General features: G+C 39.3%; 1 protein-coding gene across 2 annotated transcripts in view; it reads left to right on the top strand.

Moving 5' to 3' along the window:
* hs6st3b (heparan sulfate 6-O-sulfotransferase 3b) overlaps nt 1-24,181 on the top strand; it is a 56,961-nt gene extending 32,780 nt beyond the window's left edge. The window contains exons 2-3 of one of the 2 annotated variants that reach the window (XM_053328535.1): nt 22,343-22,348; nt 22,791-24,181. In XM_053328535.1, coding sequence (XP_053184510.1) covers nt 22,343-22,348; nt 22,791-23,559 — 775 coding nt within the window. In that variant the 3' untranslated portion in view covers nt 23,560-24,181. The remainder of the gene's footprint in view (nt 1-22,342; nt 22,349-22,790) is intronic. The other variant, XM_053328533.1, reaches the window with a different exon arrangement.
* Nucleotides 24,182-24,862: the final 681 nt, after the last annotated feature.

Below are 24,862 nucleotides of genomic sequence, written 5' to 3'. Positions count from 1 at the left end.
CTTCTTTTTCTGCAATCTTTGATCTTTTGGTGTACTGCAGGTAATCCTGATGTGTCTCATCACATGTGATTCCATGATGATTGTGGAGTCATTGCATACCTCTGCTTATTTTCACAAAGTGAATGAGCTGACACAGCATCATAATGAAGCACGAGAATATTGTCAGCACTTGTGTTAAATGCTCTGCAAACTGTATTTTCGATATTGTGGGTCTGTGAAAAGCAAAGAAAACTATGTATGAGAAGATAATCAGAAAAGTTGAACATCCCTTCCAGTCATGTTTTAAGGCAAAAGAAATCCTCTGTATTGTTAATATCAATATCACTGCTGGATAAATGATGTCTCCTACATCATTGAAAGTCGGTTCTCATACCCCTTTTCCACCGAGCTGGAGCTGGTGCTGGTTCGGAGCCAGAGCCTGACTAAGCACCGGTTCTTTGCTTTTCCACCGCCAATGCTCCAGCCCGAAGCCTCAGAACGGGTGCCGATTACATCAGCGGACTGGGGGCGGGGCTAACGTTTATTAGCCGGCTAGCAGGGTTAACGTTTATTAGCCGGCTAGTGGGGCTAACATTTATTAGCTGGCTAGCGGGGCTAACGTTTATTAGCAGACTAGCGGGGCATTTATAGAGGGTTAAAGATATATTGATTAAAAGTATGATTTATATTAAAAAAAAATTGCCAGAGATGTCGTCTTCTTCTTCTTTTTCTTCTTCTTCTTCTTCATTTCCGGCATGAATCATGGAAGTGCTTCAAAGGCGCGCACTGGCTACGTTATACAGTGACGTAATCGCGTGGCTCCTTGCTGGTGGAAAAGCAACAGGTTCATAAGAGGTGCTTGGATTAGCACCAACTGAGCACTGGCTCTAGTACTAGCTCCGAACTAGCACTGGCTCCAGCTCGGTGGAAAAGGGGTATTAGTGTATGTGCACTGCAGGCCTCATGTTTCCATATCACACTTTTATAAATTGTATACTGGATGATGATTGGCTCTAGATTAGTTGTGATGTCACAAATCTGTGCTCAGATGTTTATGAGCACAGAGAACATTTCCACATTTAGTAGCTAAATGTGAAAAAACCTTTGAGTGTCAAACTAATGCATTATTCTGCACAGTGAAGCTCAAACATCCAACTGAGGGAACAACAAGCAAAACACATTTTTAAGGCTGATTGCAGGTCTAGAACAAAGTAAAAGAAAAATGCTTTTGAACAATGAAGAGAAAATGCCTTGTATACAAATAAGGTACTTTGGCTTGGCATTCATGGTGGCCAAGTAATACTAGCAGCTACCCAGTAAACAAGTTCACAGTGGGATTAGTGCCTCCTGTTGAGTTTGAGGATTAAGCCGGCAGCTATGTCAGTCCTCAGCCTCACTTCTTCCAAACTAGAGCATAAGTTAATTTACAGTAACTGGACTAATAACTGTAGATTAGCAGTGAGAAAATGAGTGCCCTGACAGCATTTCACAGTGCAGCAAGGGAAAATATCCTTGAACATGGCTTGAAGTGATAAAAACGTTATATGCAGACATTAAATATGCATTCTGTCACTCACCCCAGCGCATCAGTCTCACTGCAATAAAGACAGAACTATCTCAATTTCACCTCGATGTGCCTATATATAATTAAAACACTAGTTATTTATATCAATCTGGTTTCTGCTTTCTGAGTTCAAGAAAATACACTGTGGCAGATAACTAATGGTGTCTTGTTAAATGACATCATGGCAGAGCTATATTTGTAACATCAATAATACAGAGAGAAACAGGTCTTAAAAGCCTTATTGGACTCATTAACTCTGATATTAGGCTGTAATGGAAAAACTTGTTTCAAGATTACTCTTTCGTTCTCATTTACCCATACCTGCTATAATATATATGCTTGAAAATGTCAGAAGTGTTAAATGCAATTCAAGAGCTGTGCATGTTGATAATGATGGTGATTTTTATGTTGAGTCGAAATGTAGTGATCAGGGGGATTTCTTATTCTTTCTCTCGTTTCTGTTTCCCAACTATAGATTGCTGCAGTAGACACAACTCTAGCACCTCTAGTAGTTTTTGTAAATGCTTCCACCATGACATACTGTATAGCATGTTCGCTGTGCCAATATGTTGTTGAACCTCTCAGAGAGAGAGCAACAGGATTTTTGGTTTTGCACTCTTGTGGTATTTGAATGAACTTTGGCCACATAGCCTTTCACCCTATCAGAGCACAGAGCACTAGGGGAAAAAAGGGAACAGCAGTATCCAAATGTCATGACCTTGTCTGTGCTTTTGCTGTCAAGACAGCAGGGTTAACCAAATGTTGAAAAGATAAACCAGCTACAGGGTTTCCTGCTGTGTTTTCTTATACTGAAACATCAACCACCACCACTAACAAAATAAAATATTAACCTATAATGAAAAAAGAGCAAAGGTCTTATCACACACACACACACACACACACACACACACACACACACACACACACAGAGAGAGAAAACAATGTGGAGAAGTGTACTGGATTTCAGAGTAGTCCAGCATTTAAAGGGTTAGTTCACCCAAATGTCAAAAACATTTCTTCTCACTTTTTTGAGCTATTTCTTTCCAAGAGATTTCTGGCTTCACAGCAAAATAATGGGAGGGGATTTTGTCTCACATCATTGAAAAATTAGATTCAGACAATTTCCATATTTATTGGAGCTACTTTCTACTGAAGAAACTGTAAAAAAAAAAAAAAGAAAAAAAACTGTTGACAGCACGTTCTGTGGACCAGGGTAATGGGAAAACCCGTCTTTAAAAATGACACATTGCTTTTGAGTCTGAAGTGAGAAAATATGTTTTTTGTAATGGCTGTGGAAGTATTCCCTTACATCTTTATTATGCTCATACATTTATTGGAATAGAAATTACACATTTGCAAGTTTAAAATACAGTAGCTCTGTGTGTGCTAATGAAGTCTCTTGGATGCATTCTCTCTTTGGCAATAACTACATGACAGACTGAGATTAATTCCCCTCATTTACTCTCATTTGACCATGAGCACTCATATTTGAAGAGATCTCATGTGTTAATTATGATGTTTAGTTGAACACTGTGTGCTTCCCTTGTATTTGTTAGTGGAGGCATTTTCCTGGTATTGACTCCGAATAACACCTGGAATCTTGATGATAATGAGTAAAAATTGACTTAGGCACATATTGATTTCAGAGTCTTCTTTTCACAATTGCAGAATCTTGAGAAAGCTGTGGGGCAGAGGAACAGACAGAGAAGCCATTTAAAACCCTGCTACACTTTTCTTTCAATCAATAGAGTTCCATTTACGAAATGAGAGATTGGTGGCACAGTAATTTCATCATGAAAATACCATCTTGAGTTATCAACCAACACGACAGAATCAACCTATGTGGTTATGACACCTGAAAAAGAACACCTTTAGTTTGCACACAGGGTGATAATGTTGCTGTGTAAAAACAGTAGACCAATGCTTACCACTATGTATGATCATGTTTAGTCCTATAATATTCATTTTATACTAAAACCAGCTAACAGAAAACAGGCAGTATATAGTTAAATCTTTAAAATGCTGAAACATTAGCATGTGGTCCAAAGTCACAAATTACTCTAAACAGGGAACTAATGCAGTTGTGTATTTATGAGCAGTTTTAACTGTCTGAAACTGTCCTATTCATTTCGAATGACAAACTCTTTCCACCATAAATGAAACAAGCAGCTCTACAGGGGGCATGCCTCATTAAAGATGCAGAAATGTCTGCAGGCCAAACTCTTTTTCTCTTTAGCCAATATTTTAGATGAGTATAAGCCCACTGTGGCATTATGGGGAAGTCAAGAATCTAAAATACTTAATTTGTTTGTTTTCAATCTGCTAAAGCTGGCTGCCTAACCTAGATGCATTTAACTCATCTTAAAAGCTTCAGTTCTTTGGTGTGCATGTGTGTATGAATGCATACATGCAGATTATCTGTAAATCGGTGTTCACAAACATTTCAAAGTGATTTGCATGAAATAGTTTCTTAAAAACAAAAGCTACATTCATATGACCTGTTTCCCAGGTTAATCCAAGTGAAGCAGACCTGTTTGCTATTGAGGATTGACTAGGTGGTTGGCGGACTTATGCAGAGCTATGGTTCAATGAAGCTCAGTGGTTTTGGGCTGATGGAGGCATTGGAGCAAAGAGGAGCTTTGAGTCTGCCCAGCCGTCAGTCTGACACTGCACATCAAAGCCTGTATGAATAATTGCCTAATGTGGCAGAACAGCAGGCCTGACAAACATGCTGTCTTCCAGACAAGATCAGTGTTTTCTGCCTTTACCAGCACCGCTTAATAATGAACAAATGACTTACATGGTCAAAACAGTGCTTTCAGTGCAGTAATGTAAGAGTTGTTTGTCTCTGTGAATAATGCTGACATGCTGATTATTATTTCACTGATAGTATTGAGAAACTCTTATTTAGCTTGGACCTCTCTGAAATAAACCTGTTGAATATTTCATTAGATAACAGACAGCTGGTTCCTCATGGGATCCTCCTGCTCTTTCATTTTATTCAGTACTTTGCATATTGCAATGATCCGGTAGTCTTAAGAGTATTCTCATCACTAGAATATTGTGCTTTGCTAAAAGAAGTACTATACAAGCCCTCGGCAATCTTCAGGCTTAAAAAATATTGCAATTATAAGGTTCTGAATTTTGAAAAACAATGATATTCACATATTTGTGATCATGGAAAGTTGCTCTGGCCTTGAATGTTTTTTAAATAATCTTTTGGGGATAAAGTGTGCTACAAGACATGAGTAGCTATTAGATTTGTTAAGATCAGTGATACCCACAAAAAGCTTTAACCTTGCATGAATACTTTTCATATGTACCCAAGGCAATAATACTTAGAACAGCTACTGTAGAACCTACTCAAGAGGATTTTTCAGTAGATTCAGTAAAACGATTGAAATTATAATAATAATAATAATAATAATAATAATTATTATTATTATTAGTTATTTCTGACTTGACCAAACTGAGCTTACTTCAGCTTTGCAGGGGCACACACACACAAACACACACACACACACTCACACACACACACACACACACAGAATGCCACCATCTTCACCCCCCAGGACTGTCAGCCCTCTTCTGAAGGTCTGTCGCTGTTTTGAATAATTAATTCCTCTCTATCCCAGATCCAAATAACTGTTTGATTAACCTGCTGATCTAACGGATTGTAGAGGAGTTCTCTGTTTGGTGCCTGTAAATACAGGCCTTAGGTCATTGCTTGGCACAGTATGGGAGTCTCAGCTTGCACATCCTGCTCACCCAGTGCCAGAAAGGACTCAGAGGACAGCTGGGCACAATGCCATAACCACGCTGTTACATCTTAGTGTTACTCTCTACTAAGCTTTTGGTTTACTCTGCAAAGTATATCAAGTAAACGCCATTTCAATTCATTTCTAGGGCTGAATTCTGAAAAAACAAATTAGTAGGTTTATTTACAGAATAAATTGTCTTCACCAGGGAGAGTTTGAACTGTATTATGGCGGTTGCTAAAACCCATAATTTTAATTAGAAATATGCTTGAAGATTGTTCAGCAAATGTTTTGAAGCTTGTTTGAGTTGTAAATCTTGTAGACAAATTGGCAGTATTGCATTAAATGGTGACAATTGTTCTTCTTTCAGTAATGAATAAGTTAAGGACTTTGAAATTCTGTGAAATCAAAGATAATCCCAGTAACGCTCCATTACTATGACACTGTGGGGTTTGGCGTTTGCTAAATTACTGGGAGTTTAATGGAAGGTTGGTGCAGCAGCTGGAGGTGTGGGGAGGCTAATTGCCTATACCAAAAGAGAAATAACCTCTTAGTAACTCTTAAGTTGTCCTATGTACATGTCGTGTCTTATTAGCTGCTAGCTAGTAGTGACTGATAAGTCTGAATCAGCTTGGGGTTTTTTTGGGGGGGTGTTAAAGGGTGTTTGAACCCTGCAGCTCCACTGTTGAGGATGGGACTTTTGAAGAGCTGTGTGCAGTTATCAGTGCTAAAATAGCTAGTGATAGTCGGTACCTCTAAACTGACAGCTCTCTAAATCACATCTCCTTTTGTGTTTCTACATGTTAAATACGGAAGATGTGAAATGAGGCCTTGAAGATGTTAAATTGCACATTTGAGTGAGCTTTGGCAAGGACATCAAAGTAATATGAGTAATGCAGCTTAATTACAGTACATAATTACAGTAATGTAATTATGTTTATAATGAATAGTTGATTTTCAAGTGACTTACCACTGTTTTACACATAGTCTGTTGGAAATTACCCTCAGAAAATTCTCTCACAGAAAATGAGGGTTATGGTTAGGGTTAGGGGTTAGGGTTAGGGTTAGGGTTAGGTTAAAGTGAAGATTTGGGAAGAATTTCATATTTATGTCATATATTAACAGATGAAGGACTGCAAACCTGTTGTATGTTTTGCAATATGATAGTTATTCTCTTTCTTGAGTTTTTATTTACTAAAAGTAAATATGCCTTCTAAGTCATCTGTGTGTTTCTCTGTGATTGTACCTTCATACAATGTGACAAAGAACCCTAACTCACGTCACAAAAAAGCCAGGCTTTGAGATGACGGCTTATTGTATGGAACAAATGTGTTTACACAAGTGGCCTTTGATCATTCCTCATGGGCAGACTTTTACAGAGATGGCTGACAGAAACCATCACTCTTTGATCACAGCTATGGTTCCTTATACATGAGGGCAGCTATCATTTATGAATGATTTACTTTGCAGTTATCATATTAATGATAAAAGCAAACCAAGGCATGGGCCATGAAGCAAAACCCCTGTATCATCGAACACAGCACTCATTAGACTAATAAGTAGCTGTATCGATGTGTGCTGAGGAAAGCAGGCAGAGCTGGTCTGTTGTTCCACTTAGCTCTGACAGTGGACAACCTCTGAAAGAAAACCATGGCTCTGAAAACTGTGCTATCTATCTATCTATCTATCTATCTATCTATCTATCTATCTATCTATCTATCTATCGATCTATCGATCTATCTATCTATCTATCTATCTATCGCTCCATTAGCCACAGCTGTGCAACCTGTTCTTATTCCCAGTGGGTCAAATACCAGTCAAATACCTCTTGGAGTCTGGTACTGACCTTTGGGGCCTGTATGAGACACACCAGTCATTTAAGTGGTTAATTAATGGTTAAACAATCCTCAGTATAGTTATTAAGATTAATTTTCTGTCAATTGACTAATCAATTTATTGACAATTTTTAGCTCTATCACACTTAACAATAGAACATGTGTTATATATCATAAATGTTAACTATATCTCGTCATTATCTCTTTCCTTCTTTTTTCTTTTTAGCCGGTCTTGCATTAACACATGCACCCACACACATTGCATGCACATACGCACATGAAACAGTCCCCTCCAATTCAGCAGACTCTCAGCAGGGTGGGGATTACCGCCATGGTTAAAGCCTTTCCAATGCTTCTGGCTTGATCCTCTGTGCCAAGCAGAGACTAAAATGAGCTTCAGAAAGTCAGATAATCGGCCTCATCTACATGACTCTCTCTCAGCTACACTAATATTTAAGAGGCGCTCACTTCATTACACTGGTAAACTTTAAACCCTGCACGGCTGGCTGTTTGGCGAGATCTCATCTTTAAGACAATAAGTTCAAACACTAAAAAGCAGCATTTTAATAAGTCCCGTGGTCCAAAGTAGTAGCTCGTAGGCAAATATCCACAGGATAACATGGAAGTATCAAGCAAAAGTAGAGAGAATCCAGAATTTGATCTCTTATTTACGGGAAATGTTTACACATTAATTTTCCGTCAATTTACCCAACATGGCCAACAGCTAAAATGTTGGCCAGATGAGTCAGTCCATTAGAAATGTGCATTAAAGGGAATTAAATCTTTTATGGATCATGATTGCAGCCAGTATATAATTTGGAAGAACTATATAAAAGCTATTATTGAAAGGGCAAGTTCTATTGATCATAGCATTATGGTATCTGTGAGAATAATGTGAAAATATGTATTAGTATTGTTATTGTCTCTTTCTCTCACGCACAGAGGTAATAAGCTGTTGGCTGATATGGTTTATATACAGCAGAGTGCAACAGACCACCCGCTCTCTTAGGGTAAAATCATACAGGTATAAAATCAATGCCAGCTCCATTGTTTTTTTATTAAATATATTCATTATGACTTAGTCCAGCTCATAAGTAGAAACAGTACAGCTCTTTAGATTGTGAACTTTTAGTGTATGAATTATCTGGAGACTGTTTGTGCCAGCTTTATGGATTTGAAGAACATCAGCAGCGAGTTTGAAACTGTCTAGTTGACTCAAAATCATGTCTATTGTTGTTGTTATTTAGTGTGTATGCATATTGTTATATCTTTATTTAAAATTGATACCTTTAAGGTTCCACTCTAAAAGCTCCTTTAATCTTATTGATGATTAAACCAATTCCCCAAGCTCTACACCTCATTTTAGAGTCTTTCAATTCATTGATTTGAACAGCTTGTAGCTTATTTGGTTTAGTATCATGGCTCTCATCAACATAATTTCCAGCTGATGTGAGCAGCTGTTTTCAATGAAAAAGCCATGACCAATTGCACTCTGTAGCCTACCTGTCTAGCATCAAAGTACACATTAGACAGTTGGCGACTAGTTAGTTGACAGTGAACAGTGGTCTCCTGCAGCAAAGTTAATTTTTTGCCACCTAACTATCTAGCCATCTACCTAATCTGCCTCCTCCAAAAAAAATGTCAACTTATATAGACGTCATTTGTCTCATGGTGTCTAATATTGACATTGATTGATTTGCATTTGACTCTCATACAGGCACCAAAGGTTACCTTGTCTTTCAGTACCAGACTCCAAGAGGTAGGTCAAACCACTGGTATTTGACCCCCTGGGAATAAGAACAGGTTGCACAGCTGCAGCTAATGGAAATAGATAGATAGATAGATAGATAGATAGATAGATAGATAGATAGATAGATAGATAGATAGATAGATAGATAGATAGATAGATAGATAGATAGATAGATAGATAGATAGATAGATAGATAGATAGATAGATGGGATCAGGGCATTATCAAGGTTATAGATTTCTTGCTGAACGGGACATGACTGTCTGTGACAACTTTCATGGTAATTCATCCAATACTTGTCTGATATTTGACTAAAAATCTAGAGGAAAAGTCAGAGGGTTCATCCCCCAGTGACCACGAATGTCTCTAGGTAATATTGGAATATCTGTACCTGCAGATAGATATCATTATTGGTTCCCCATCCCTCCCTTTTTTCTGGGATAGATCAGCCTTTTCTATATTGCACCAATAATAATGACGGTAGTGGCCATTGTGGAAATGAAATTCTGCAATGAGCATAAAAACTATTACTGCCGCCTGAACTTGAATGATATTTTTGGGACACTAAATGTGTAGAGTGAGGGACTAAGAGGATGAAATACTGAAGTTGTGTGAGACGTTCAGGGTCTCATGGCAGCAAGCAAAGCTCTCAGTGTCTTCAGCTCTGTGTTATGCGACGTGACACGTACTGTGGTTTCCACTGCCAGCCTGTGTTCTTGCATCTCTCCTATGGCTGTATTATTAATTCAGACACCATGCGAGTACACGCCTTGTCTCCTCCTCCACTGTCTCTTGGCGAGATCTTTGAAAGAGGAAGATTAAAAGAAGAGCATAATTAGACAGGAGGATTTCTACTATCATGGTAATTGAGGCTGTGCTGTCATATTACAATGTCTAATTGGTCTCATATTACAGAAAAGCAGTTAGTACAGCAGAGAGTTGCTTGTCAACATAAAGGCGCATTCAAAATTCCTGTCCAACCTATACTTTTCATCTTGTTTAGTTATTGTCTAGTAACTTTCTCTTACAGGAATTTCCCTTGCATAGCCACTTATATCCTAACACCCCGCTTAGGTGATGGCAGTATCATGAGATTTATTTGCACTTTTCACCTTCATCATGTCATTAGTAAGTAGCATATGAGATTTATTGTAATTGCTACGCAGTTATATAGCAGTATTAACACTGCAGAGCTTAAATCTTTGTTCTCTGCTTCTTGACAAGCAGAGGAGGTCAAACAGGTGCTGTCCCGGGAGCTGAAGTGAGATGACAGACCCCCATTAAAGGTATCAGATGTGAGTGAACATGGTACCATCCTTGAGTTGCATTCTCAGCCTGATTACTCGAGAGTTGCATTCATCCGTTCCAAAGTATACAGCTTGTCATTTAGGACTAAAGATTTTGTTCCCCCCTACTTTTAAATGTTGCTGCTCATTGCGGCAAGGTTACATTCTGTGTTGTGGGAATCAGGCACCTTTGTGTCAGACTGCAGGGTGCAGCATCACCATGAGCATAAAGGCAGGAGACCTGGGTTGAACCAGCTTGCAATGTATTTCATATTCGAACAGTTTGTGCTGATTTAACCTCTGGCGACATTTTATTCTGTTAACGCAGCCGGCTACCTGAGACGTCTCTCCACACTCACTGTGTTCAGGCAGTACACAGCTCTGCTTACCATCTATGAAGTGGTTTCTTATGTCTCATCTCAGGAAAATTGCACTGTGGTTATCCAGGCTTCATGAAGTTATAGAGATAGATGGTGAAGTAGTGGTTGAGTGGCTTTTATGATTATTAGTGTCACCAGTGCTCACAATTATTTGATGAATGGTCCATCTTGAGATATATTACATTTTCTTTCTTTTGTCTTTGCAGTGTTGAGGGGTGAATGAAATGTTCCTGCTTTGAAGGACAATTTTCCCCCTTGTTGTTATCTGCCACTCCGAGTACAAGCACTCTCTGTTTGCGCACCATGTCAAGAGCTAGCAATGCCAGCTTCCTGACAAGTAAATGAAAGGTCCCATCGCTCTTCTTGTTTCTTCCCAGGTGACACCCACTGTCCCCATTCCGTCACCATCAAAAAGCTGAACAAGATGCCGAGAACCTCAAAAACGGTCCATTATGGGCTGCCAGGGGGAGCGCAGAGACCATTAAGGAATGGTATCAGTTACAAATAATGCATGTCTCCAGTCTCATTCTCATCTTGTCTGAGAGAAAAAGAACAGTGCGGAGATGTAGAGATGCACCGCAGAGACCTTGCATGCTGAATAACGCCCTAGCTCTCACAGACCAAGGACATCTTCTCACCAGAGAGATGGTGAAGAGATGATTCAAGTATGAGCTTGCTATGAAGTCCAAATCTAAAACCATTAAACAAATCATACAACTGCTGATAAAAGTATTCTGTTCAAAAATGTTATTATTGTGCTCTGTTCACCATAAAGGATACTGTGATTGACTTTGTTGTTCTGCTTTGGTAATAGAGGATATATAATGTTGCAGTTCATAAAGTGGAGTGATAAAAAAGAGTCCTCGTCAGTCTCAGTCCCCTTACTGCTGTTAATATCAATGTCACTTTTCATGACTGCTGGAATTACTGCAGGGATGGAGGAAGTCATTACCTAGAGAAGTCATTTCTATCCTCATGGTGTATGGTACATCGCTCAGGGTTTTTACACAAGGTTAAGCACATAGCACTTCTTGCAACATCTCTGAAGTGGTAAGAGATCACACTAATCAAGATGAATTATAATCAAATGCATTTTTTAATGCTTCTTGTGCACCACAAGAACCCAGCTGCTTCAGCTTTTTTCCCCCACAAACAAAGCTTGCATTAGACCACGTTATCTCCCTGTGATGGATTTCATTTGGGAGATGCAGATAAAAAAAAGGTAATGTGCTGGTTTGTGGTTGATTAAGATCACAATCACTGATACAGGTTCATCTCCTATAGCTGAGAGATTACTTGACTAAAACACATGAGAATAATGTAGTTTATACTACTATCCAATGACATGTATAACTAATAAGGACATGTTATATTAAAAATAACTGTTTTAAGTTATAAGATATTACAAACCCCTGGATATAATATCTAAGTGCTGCAGAACCTCACAGATGAGTAGAACCAACACTGAACAGATACCAGCCCTTCCGCTTTTATGCGCATGACAATCTTAAAATGTAATCTGAAAACTCTAAAGGCTCAGTCCTTCTCTGTGAAATGCCATTAAGTTCTGAGGCATTTATGTCTTTTTAATGAGAGAGCTAAATTGCCTTCATACGCAGTGATTTTTGTGCAAATGAAAGCCTTGCAGACTATGAATGTCAAGTAGACAACTAAATGTTCCTTGGCACATTGTGGGCCCCGGGCTGTAGCATTAGGATTCACACTGACGGCTATGTGAAGAAGCCGGGAAGTACTCTAGTCTCTCTTATGGAAAATATTTAAAATGTATTAAACAAAAAGCTGATGTATGCAAGCAACATAGCAGTGTCATTATAGTATATGTCACAAAAACTGTATAACAAAAATTGCCAATATTTATACTGCTGCTTCCTCATCAAGAATGAGTAGACTATCTAATAGTTATCTTGCTAAAGGTGTTTGACTATTCCTTTGGTGCAGGTAATATCTGAAACATCTTCAGACACAGCTAGAATTGTGACAGCTACAGCAAAAAATATCAGTTATTTATTACATGGAATATATTTTCTGAGGGCAAATATCCCCAAATCACCTCTCTGCTCTCCGTGCTTTGACAGCTACATCAGTGCTGAGACTAGACATATCTATTTATCTGACAGCACATTTTCTCACCTTGAGGTAAATGGCTAATTATGGTGACAAAATAAGCTTAAGTCCAGCAAATAGATCATCATCAGCAAACTGAGTTTGATCAGTTGTCATGGAGATGGCTTACTGTATCTTGACAAACTACTTTTTTTCAAAGTCAAGCATAAACTTTCACATTGAAGATGTGCTCTCTGCTTTTTATTACCTCTGCCAACATAGTTGAAAGAACTTGTACTTTCAGCTTTTGACATTCTGATTTTCAGCAACAACGAAATTGCTTTTATTAATGCTGATAAATCATCTCCTTAACTTTAAGGTGGCGTTTCTGACCTCCGATGGCACTATGGTGTTTCTGTTAAGTAGTTGAATATGACAAAATGATCAAGAGGAGGAAATTATCTCCTGTTCTGGGTTGAAGCAGGTTTTGTGAACCAGTTTACCTAGAAATAGTAACAGCAAAACCCAAAGTTGAACAAACACAACTTTTGCGTTTGATTACTTTGATTCATGCTCACTATTTACACAGATCTTATGATTTTATGATAGTACCTGTCTTTAACTTGTCACTTGTTCTTGACAGTGCAACATAAGCACACAGGCTTTGTATATGGGGCATACGACTCCATAGTTCAATAGACTAACAACATGTAATATACTATTTGAGCTCAACAATTATACAATTCATTTAGACGTTGGTTCATAATTTTCCTTATATCTACCTCCTCCCTTCGCTTTCACTGATAAAATATCAGTATATCATCTGATAAAGTACTTAAAATAATCTGTTATCGTTCTCCTCTATGTGTAATTTAAATGAAGTGAGGGCTTTGCTGTAAAAGAACCAGGATCAATTTTCTGTTGATCTTTCAGATATCATAATTACCATGAGGTTTATTTTACTCTCATTTACTGCATGCCATGTCATATTGGTATAATAATCGTCACAGTATTTGAGTTTTTAATTTAATTTACAACCTTGCACTGTAGCATAGTATCGCAGAAAAAGAAACTGTGACTGAAAGTGATAGGAAACAGAGGAGTGGAGAAACCTTACACAACCAGATCTTCTTTTTCTTCTTCTAAATAAATTTGATACTGATTACAAAACTGTCAAATTGTTGGTAATATTTTCAATTAGGGGTTTGTCTATGAAAAGACTGGGGGGAGTTAATGTGTTTGTTGTCTGTGGATATTTACAGAATCAGTCAATTGCATTTAATCAGAATAGACTGCTGTCAAGGCGAGGAGAGACTGAGATTGGAATATAAGGTATTGTACAGTATGCTATTTCTTCTATAAAAGGTTTCTCACAAGACCTTGAATGTTACTAAAAGCAGGGCAATCTTTTAAAAGTGAGCCCCAAGTGAAGTTACGTTTTAGACCCTCTCTGATCTAACAAGGATAACATGATGCTATTTGTCCTTCGCACTATAGTGGGCAAAACTGATGAAAAAAAAAATACAATAAAAGATGCAGCTTCTTGTGGTGGGTGAGATATTTCCTAAAAGATTATTTCTTTCTTTCTCCAGAGGCTGTCAATTGAAGCTTCCTCTGGCAGCTGAGATCTCATTGTTTTCTTTTCTGTATCGGATAAAGAGCACAGCACCCTGGGTATATTATATTGGCATACACACTGTAAAACCTCAGAAACACAGAAAGAGGAAGTGGAATCAACTTATCTTGTGTCATTAACTAACATAATTACATACGTTTATTGATTTAAAATGTAGTCATCAGAAAATTTCTAGTATTCATTTGTAAACCATTTTCAAAACTTATGAACATGATCATCTGCCTGATTTGAATATTTAAATGAATGCACACTGAATAGTTCACTCATCAAATTAAGTTTCTAAAGTTATACTATGATTAACATATTAAAAGACTTGCCAGAATCACAGCAAAACCCTCATAGATACTCCTTTTTTGTGTCTTTACTAGATGTCAAGATAAGCAATGGTTGTTTCTTTTTATTATGATGAGGATAATACCAACCACTATGAAGGTTCTATGAAATACCCCCAAACCCTTTAACAAGATCAGAAGGCAAGATTCTAATTTTTTAAATATATGTTCAATCTCTCAAATTTCTCAAATTCTTGAAGGCAGCTGGCAAAACTTACATTTCTTAGTTGAACCAGCTTGAAATGTTTTATAGTGCATTGTATTTAAGCAATTTGACCTAATTTCAAAATTGGATTTAAAATATGAGAACCACAGTTTGGGAGGAATGTGTAAAGATGTCTCACAGCCTGCTTATTGCTTGAACATTCACACTTGCTGGTTGAGCCTAGGAGCTTGAGAGTATATTTACAGTTCCTCACCCAGTATGTCGCCCATCATTGCACAGGAGCACACTGCTACCAGAGCAAAAAGCACCTTAGCAGCGTTCTCAGCTTTCTCTTAAATAAATTCCAGTTAGGTGCTATGCTGCTGTGATTTCTTCTACATGATTCCATCTGTTTTTAAGAACAGCTTGTCCTTCACACCTTCTTTTGTGCTCAAAATCTCTGCTTGATGTCAAGTGTATACAGCCCATAAGTTGCTACAATAACTTGGTACATATTTAGTGAGGAGTCCTCATAGTTTCCATCCATGTACCTGTCTACTTTTGTAGTGTTTGGGTTGCAACCCTACAACTGTTTATTGGTTAAGAGGGAATACTGAGACCAGCTCACTGACAGCTGGAGTTGTTCAGCTGAGGGCTGTGCCACAGGCATCCCCATATCCTCATTCTGACCTGCTGTTGACTACTATGACTTGACACGATCTCTGATCAGGTGCACTGCTCAGATCATGTCTGAGGGCTGTGGGACACCACAACATGGTTCTACCTGCTCGAGCTTGGGTGTGTGTATCTGACCAGCAAGCATGAAGGAATGTGCAGCATTATATAAACTGTGTGTGCACTCAGTTACCCTGTTCTATGATACACTCCTTGGTCCATGGTCTCCATGGTTTTTAAAACCCTCTTAAGAAGCAATACTTTCTATGTTCCACTCATTGATTTCAGTTCTTACAAAACAAACCTTTACCAGCCTGAAATTGTTTGCTGAGATATAATCCGACTGTCACTGTGTTGCCTTCCTAGCTCATCAGCTTTTATCATTGCCATGATTTACCTGAATGACAAGTCTCTTTGAGAAGGCCATAAAACAAAGAGTGAACAGGGAGAATGATGGTTGTTTATATGCAGTGCCTCAAGTGGAGGGCAGCGAGGAGAGACGACGCACAGCACAGTGAGAGATAAACACAGGAGATATAGAGAGAGATTGACGAATGAACTCAAGAGCGTGATTAATGTGACAACCTTTAAGAAAAGGTTATGGATCCTGGGGGAACACTAATGTGTGTAGGACATGCAGGAGAAGCAGAATAGAGAAAAGGGCAGGAGTCAAGTGAGGTGCAAAATTACGCGAATACCCTGTTGTCATGGTACAGTATACTGTACTCTTCACTGCTCCTAGAAACATTTATCTCAGTGTTTTGGTATATTTGCCTCTTAGTTCATGTTTTTAACATTGATCAAACAAATATGTCAATTTAGTGTTCTTTGTAAGCTGATTTACGACAATTTACAGATGCATTAATCCACGTTTATTGCCATTTGTCTGCCACTATTTGTAATGAGGTAATGAAGTACCAGCTAGTTTTAGGGTCATTTTATGCCTTTAGCATAGAGACACTGTAAACAATTGACAGTTAGCACAGATCCACTATATAAATCAGAGATGCAGATTCAAAGGTCTTCTGCAACCAGGCTAACACAAATCAACCACACTGTCATCACAAACTCTGCCCTCTCTCAAACCAGTGAGACAAGCACACACAGGAATTATTTGAAATAACCCAAATCACAAACAATTCACGTAATTCCAAAATCCCTAGTTTTATCTGGGTGGGAGCCTTTGTTGCATGCCATTTCTCTCTCTCCCATATTTCTTGTCTACAAATGGCCATAAAAATAGTGCATATGTTTCATTAGAGGAAGCAGTGAGAAGCAGTAAGCACAACAAATAAAAACCATAAAATAAACCAAATCAAAGTTAGACTACAACAACAGAAGATAATTAAAAAGCCATTCAATGCAGTACACTGACACTTTCTTATTGGTGCAAGATGCAATCATCTTAATGCCCTTCTTAAACTCTTTGCTTTCTCTGTTATAACTGTACATAATCATAAAATAAAGGATAAGTATTTTAGGTAAAGTGCTGGCTCCACTGCGCTACTTACTTTTAGAAGTTGAAAGTGCTGTGTTTCATCAAAGTTAAAGGAAGAAAGACAAAAACAAGCATTTAGCAAGTTTCAATAGATGCACATGAAAATCCTTTTGGGTATGATCCAAATTATGGTGATAATGTGTCAACTTGGGTTTGATGTTAAATGTCATCCACAGTTATAACTGTTTCTCTTAAGAATGTGAATAAAGCAACATATGCCCAGAGAAGGATGGTAAAAGGATGGCTAAAAAATGTTTTTCATAATGTTCCTGGACTGCAGAGATGGAGAGGGATCAAGGCTGTTGCATTGTGATAAATAAGAGGAGTCAGCCAACAGTAAACAGGTAGAGGTATCACACAATTCAAAAGCGGCTGCTTCAAACAGCAACTCCACACACACACGTAGGCACACACACTGTGCCTGCCACACTGCATCTCAACATCAGTCAGTTCCACTGTTGTACAGGGACAGAGTCTGTCTTTACTTATTGACTGCTCACTGTGTCAGCCTTTGCTCTGAACAACTCTCTGCCCAGCTCAGATATATTGTTTTACTTTTCCCCATTGTCGAGCCCACCCTTAAGCACCTTCAACAACATTTAACTCCCACACATGAATATCTGGAGTGAATTCAGTTCATCCACTTCCAAACATCATGTGCTGAGACTGGAAGTACAATGGCCCTTTTAGCAACCTGCAATCAGGGAGAAGCAGTGGGCTGAAATCATGTTATTATGGGCTAATTATGGGCAATTAAAAACTAGTTGTCTGTTGCACTGACATTGGCTGAGAATAAAATGAGGTGTACATCTGGTCTAGCCTCTGTTCCACTAGTTTCTGTAACTCAGTGCATTCACCATTTCTTTCATCGTTCTTTCTGCTGTTCCAGGTCTTTACTTTCCATATTCTGGGCTAAATTGGCTCCACTTCCTTACTCACTTTTTAAAGTTGAAATAATTGCAAAAGACGAGGCTGGCAATTATCCATATTGTTCTTATTGTAAACACATCTCATATGCAGAGCCAAACCAACAATGAATGGACCCTACTTGCAAGTATTGTGTGTGTGTCTCCAAAGCCTGATATATCCTATTCGGCTGTCATAGACCTCACAGTGACCCACACTGTTGCACTGGATGATGTGTTCCTTTGCCACAAAGATTATCACAGTTGGTATAGAAACTGTTCCACTAACAGCGATCACATTTTCTGCCTCAAGAATGAGGGTCCTTGTCCTCAAATTCAGTTTTCCAGTTCTTTAACTGTAAACTCTGCTGTCTAAAAACATCTGACTGTTCAGTCCTCTTAGTCCTGCTGTTATTACAGACATGTCTGAAGTAAGCACGACCCTTTGTCTCACAAATGGGCAATGGAGTTTGTAAAGGGCCTCAGAATGTATTAATTACATTATATTATTAATTTAGGTAACTTTTTATCTAATGCCATCAGTAGGTCAAAACTTGAATGTGCCCAATACTGACCAGCTTAGCTAATGCTAATTAGCCAAGGTAACATGATAAACACTAAACAATGCTCAAATGCCTTTGCAGACATGGTGTTAGTTTTATGTCTAAAGTAAGCCTTTAACATTTTGCTAAGGGTATGCATGTCTCCAATAAGTCGGCTTACATGAATATGATGGCTCTATCTCAGCCATTGTCTCAAGACATTTTTCAAAGGTATCAGTTGCACAGGGCTTTTAATGCCTTCTGTACTTTTTCCATATAACTATTTAGGTCATCCCAATTTTCCTTATTGTATTGTGGTCTATCCTTTACACATGACACCATTACATGTCTGTCTGTCCTGAAAGAGGGATCCCGCCCCTGTTGCTCTTCCTGAGGTTTCTTCCACTTTTTTTGTCTCTTTTGTGATATTGGGCTGTATAAATATACCTGTAATTCACTTGGTATATTTAAACTACACCCGGGCTCATTCAGTCAGCACCAGCTCTCTCCTCTGCTCCGTTCATCATTCCTTGCTTTAGTTTCCATTTTTGTCCGTACTTTGAATTCCTCTTCCATCTCCTTTTAATAGCCCCTATTTAGTTTGTGCTCCAGTGAAGTCAGGCTGCTTTAGAGATGAGTGTTCTGGGGTGGGATGAGTTGCAGTATGCCTCCTATCCATTATTGATCCATGATTAACTAAAGTTCAGCTTGGATCCTGACTTCAACACTAAAAAATAGGTTGGGAAATGTTGGCAAAAGGATGCTAGTGTTGCGATAAAAGACAGCACATTATTAACATCATAACATTAAAGCAGCTTCCTTGACCTGTTCTTTTATATGAACAGTATCACAGTCTAAACTATTCACAGCCACTTTTGATAGTGAGTGTAAAATTTCCTTTAGGGTAATATTCATGATCACACAGGCCAGAGGTAAGAGAAGCCTGTTAGCTTGCCCCTCCCCCCTTGGCAGCCATCTGTATCACTCAGGGAAAGCCTCCGTCCCCTTAGACAGCTCTGCAGACCCGTTGATTCTGATGTATTTTGACACTGATGGTGCACACAACTGACCTTTGGGCTGTCGAGTACTCTCAAACAACACTTGCTGCATGTGTTTATATCCCAGAGACAGTCTAATGAGCATGTATCTGCAGCCATCCAACTCCAGGAGCAAGTGCCAGGATGCAGCTGCTGCCACCAGGGCTCTTATCAGAGCTCCTTGCCTGACTCATAAGGGGAACTTTGTCAGAGGTGACATTCGCACAACACACAAGACATATTTTTGGCAATCTTGTGCTTTGTTATGTTAATACTGTTGCTATGTGTGCCCTTGAATACAGCCAACCTATTTCCAGCCTTTCAATGTGTACTCTTCTCGAAAAATGCAAAATCTTCCAGAAATGTATACCATGCATATGTACAACCAGACCTATGTGGTATTAAATCACTGTACTAAACCATTGTTACATTTTAAAGTCACGCCTGATCTTTACTGTAAAAGCTTGTGCACACCCTCAGTTTCTTATAGACAGGTGCATAGGAGGAAATGTCCATAGGCAAGAGAAGATAATTCCCACATCTGTCCTTTCACTTGCAATTAACTTAATTAAAGGAATAATATTTTAGTCCTTAGACCTTCATTAGGTAAAATGAGTTTTATCTGATCAGGTAAAACTCATTTTCACTGAGATGTTGTATTTTTAATAAAGTGTATTGAGAGTAAAAGGACGATCTCTTAACCTAAAGCCAGGCGACTCGAAGAAGTTTGATTGAGGTTGGGAAAATGGGTTGATCAAATGAAACTTGCATGCACAGTAGTCTGCTGCAGCTCACCTGTGTGGAAATGAACCCAGTTTACCAAAATTGAAAGGAAATGTCCATTTCCCACTCCATTTCCCAGGGTCCATTTCCTACGTGTCACGTACTTTTCCAGAAATCACATTTCTTAATTTACAAATGATTGGTATGAGAGTAGCTTCACTCTTTTATGTCATTTATGCCACACTTTAAATCAACACAGCATGATTTCTGCAGGGAGGAAATATGTTTGATGACAGCCTGTAATCACCAGACATGGCAGCCATTATGTGAACTAAAACAGATTCCTTTATTCATGTCTACTTGATTTCATGTGAAATTGATTGTCTTAATGATTTTTCTTTCGTTACATGACATTCCCCATCTTTCTCATTTCATTGCCTATCATCTCTGAACTGTCAATTATGTAATTAAAAAGCCTCCCAAATCACCTGGATCACCTGATTTGTTTTTTCGATTAATTGATTGATTGATTGATTGATCAGTCATTTAGCCAATAAAATGTCATAAAAATGGCCAATTGTTGTTTCTCATATCCCTAGGTGACATTGTCACACTGAAAGACACTTTATTCAATTTACAACATATGAAACAGACCAATACAGCACATCCTCATATTACAGTTTTTCTCAGTCTCTTTGGTACATTTCTCAGATCAGAATTGAAATTCTCAAAACTACTTGTTCAATCTTCACATCATTGTGTCACTTTTGCACATCAAAAAAGCAGTTGTTTGAAATTTTTGCTTGAAAATTGACTAAAATGATGAGTGGATTAGCAGAATAGTTGGTGATTAATTGATTGACCAATTATTTCAGCTCTAAAGCTGCCTGTTGTGTAGCTGACTCACAGTCTGATGACGCCCATATAATGTCAGTGCTACACTCAGAGCTGATTTAACAGGACCAGACAAACATGAAAGTTGTATTGAAAAGACAATACAAGAAAGAGAACAAACAGCATATACTGCCTTCAAAACAGCCAGAATGAAAGCTGCAGAAAATATGTGCACAATTTCAGAATACTTTTTATATTGTCTGCCTTGCATCCAACCCTCAAGGATAAGCAAGTTTAAGCACTAAAGACAGTCTGTAAAGCCCTTTCATTTCCATTCCTGAGTGAGCCTGTGTGCTGATGTTTGTTGTGTTGAAGTATTGAAGCAGAGAGCAGCTTTGTGTGAAATCCCAGCACTGCACTCCACTTTGTCTGTCCAGACATTACTCTGGGGGGGGGGGGGGGGGCATCATTAAATATTCACATAGTAATCACAGGACATCACCTTAGGAGATGTTTACCTGGCCAACACCTGTCCAATCTTTGTTTTCCATCGTAATGCACTCTGACATGCCTGCAGTTCAGCAGAGTATATCACCTTGGCTGGATTAAACCTTGAAGGTCAGGAAGGGCAGCTTCCTGTGTGTGGTCTGTCACTTTAAAGCAAATATCAACTGCACAATCAGACATGACTTGTATTTCATGTGCTTGTGCAGTTATGTATGATGTTTTTAATAAGTAAGTGATAAGTAAATGATTCAAGTTCAGTTTAGAGACTGCTTTGCTTCCTCATCCGGAGAGCTTTGTTAGACTCCTCTATTTCAGTGTCTTATTATTGACACTGTTGAAAATGAATAAATCATAGTTAAGCTTCCTCATTAATCTTCCATGTTCAGTGACTGTCCTTTAGCAATGATCGAAGACATATTCACTCTCTGGGAGAGAGAGGTAGTAGAGTGTATTAAAAAAATAGTCCTCATTTTCCAATTCTTAACCACCAAAGTGCCATCTCAATGTGCTTTCTAATATAAAATGCCCAGCTGTGATTGCGTGACAAATGAAGCATATACCAAGTCAAGTCAAATCATCTTTATTTACAGTATATAGCACCAAGTCACAACAATGTTATCTTAGGGCACTTTTCACATATAGCACGTCTAGACTGTACTCTTTAATTTACAAAGACCCAACAACCTCCCTTGAACAAGCCCTTGGCTGCAGCGGCAATGAAAAACTGTCCTTTAATGGAAAGAAACCTCAAGCAGAATCAGGCTCTAGTGGGCAACCATTTGCCTTGGCTGGTTGGGTTGAGAGAGAAAGATGGTAGGAGAGAGAGGACAGACAGACATGGAGAAGCACAGCAATAACAATAATGGAACCACAGGGAAAGCAGGCGGTTTGCAGCCCAAGGTTCACACTTGCTAGATGTACAAAACAATTCCAAGTTAAAAGTATAACAGATATGACGCACATAAACTAAAATTTCATTATTTTGTAACATTGGCATGTTTGGGATTTAGCTGGGTCAGTTTTTCTTACTTTTTGGTTGTCCAGAGAATTTCCATTACGCCTTGATTCCCAATTATTCTCTTTGTCGGCAGGTGGGAGAAAGCTGTGGAAATACTTTGAGCTCGAAGTATCATTACTCTGATGCAAAGGTTCAATATTCAAGGGCGATTTATTGACAACTCTATAATAATCTCATTAGTAAGACTTTCAATTGGCCAGTTAGTTATTCAACCTTGATGTTTCCTTCACAGGCAAAAGTCACCATCTGTCAGCAAAATGCAGGGCAGCCCTCTGTGATGATGATGTGCTCACAGCTCTCTAAATGTGTTTGTTTTGGCTGCAGGAACTTCTACTACATCACCATGCTGCGTGACCCAGTCTCCCGCTACCTGAGTGAGTGGAAGCATGTCCAGCGAGGAGCCACGTGGAAGACCGCCCTCCATATGTGTGATGGACGCTCGCCCACCCAAGACGAGCTGCCCACCTGCTACAGTGGGGACGACTGGTCTGGTGTCACCCTGACAGAGTTTATGAACTGCCCATCCAACCTAGCAAATAACCGCCAGGTCCGCATGCTGGCTGACTTGAGCCTGGTGGGCTGCTACAACCTGTCCTCTATGAACGAAAGCCAGCGCAACCACATCCTTTTGAGCAGCGCCATGAGCAACTTAAAGAACATGGCTTTCTACGGCCTGACTGAGTTTCAGCGCAAAACGCAGTACCTGTTTGAGCGGACGTTCAGCCTGCGCTTCATCTCCGCTTTCACGCAGATCAACAGCACGCGAGCCGCCAACGTGGACCTGAGCGAGCCTGTGCGCAGACGCATCGAGGAGCTCAACTACTTGGACGTGCAGTTGTACGAGTACGCGAAGGACCTCTTCCTCCAGCGTTTCCAGTTCACCCGCCAGAAGGAGCACCAGGAAGTGCGCTTGAAGAGGCGTGAGGAAAGGCGTTGGCTACGGGAGCAAAGAGAGCAGGGTAGGCCATGGCCGCCCAAACACAGAGGAGGAGGGAATAAAGGCGGGAGAGGGGGAGGCGGGTTTGAGAAAGGGACTGACGGGGACTTCCCCACTACTACTGAGGACTACACAAGCCAAGTGGCCCGCTGGTGAGGCTATGATCCCATAACTCGAGAGGGCAAGAGAGAGAGCAGTCCGAACCCTTACTCTGACTCTGTCTCGCACGTCCTACGTCTCTCTCTCTTTTTGTCTCACCATTAATCTGTCTCCTGCATCTGTTTCTCAGCTTCAGTGTGATCCAAGTGCTCTGCTGTTTCTTTATGAAAACTGCCAAGTCTGTGAGTCTCACAGCAGCTCTGCCTTGGAGTGCCCTTCGGTGTCTTAAATCTTTAAATGCTGTTTGTATATTTTTGTCATTTAACTTTTTGCCTTGGTTATTTATCATGTGTTGAATAAGACAGTCGACTGAGGTGAAAAGGGGAAAAAATATATAATCAAAAGAAGCTGCCATAGACTTTTGCATAGCTTTTAATTTTTGACATTCACTGCAAAATTGATGAATGCCATTGAAGTCATTGTCTTTGTTCCAACTGGTAGAAAACATATTCCATTTGAAAGATGTAGTTGTAGAAGAGCTGACGGTTGCATGTCACATATCCACACTATACTTACAATTGGGAAGAGTGATTTCCAAATGATATAATGTAAACCAAAGTGATTACAGAAGACAGTGTATGGATTTTTATTTCTATTCAATGCCAATGCAACCCTAAAGATCACATTGTATGCATGCAGTACCCATGTTTTTAAACCAAATTATAGAAGACTGTCTCAATAGTGCTTATATTTCAGTTACAGTGCATTTTCTTAAGTGCAATACCTTACAGACTTTTAACACCTTTCCCTAAGACAACATATTATGTACACACAAACTCACTCACAGTCAGATATATCCTGCTCAACAAAACAAGCCTTGGCCCTTACCTTTGTTTTTTTCTCTTTTGGGGAGGGGGGGGCGGGGGTATAGGCACTCAAGTACTCCATGAGGAGAAAAAAAAACATTTTGTAAGTAATTCATGTTTGAAGTAGTGGGTCGCAGAGATAAAAAAAGTTGGTAAATAGTCAAGGTGATTAAATGTGTCAGTGTGGCTGGTGCGTGGCCTGACTGTGTATGAGATGATCAGCATTCAGTTCTCATGCCTCTCCCCGTCACACTGGCTGCTTTTACATGTTTGTAGAGCTGACGGCTGCTGCACTCTGGGCAGTAGAGAGAGCTCTGGTGCCAGCCCGAGTGCCAGTCTAAAAAGACTAGCCTCAAAGTAGACAGTTTAGAAATAAAACATATCTGTCGTTTCTTCCGCGCGATAGTTTCCACTCCCTCAAATCCAATCAGTGTGGCAGTAAAATGAAAGATGAAAGAGGGTTCATTTTTATCTGGTTAAATAGGCCTCAGTGG

The sequence above is a fragment of the Scomber japonicus genome, chromosome 11 (genome assembly GCF_027409825.1).
Source record: "Scomber japonicus isolate fScoJap1 chromosome 11, fScoJap1.pri, whole genome shotgun sequence".
Taxonomy (NCBI): Eukaryota; Metazoa; Chordata; class Actinopteri; order Scombriformes; family Scombridae; genus Scomber; species Scomber japonicus.
Note: the sequence above shows the minus strand (reverse complement) of the source record. Positions and strands in the feature narration are given on the sequence as shown.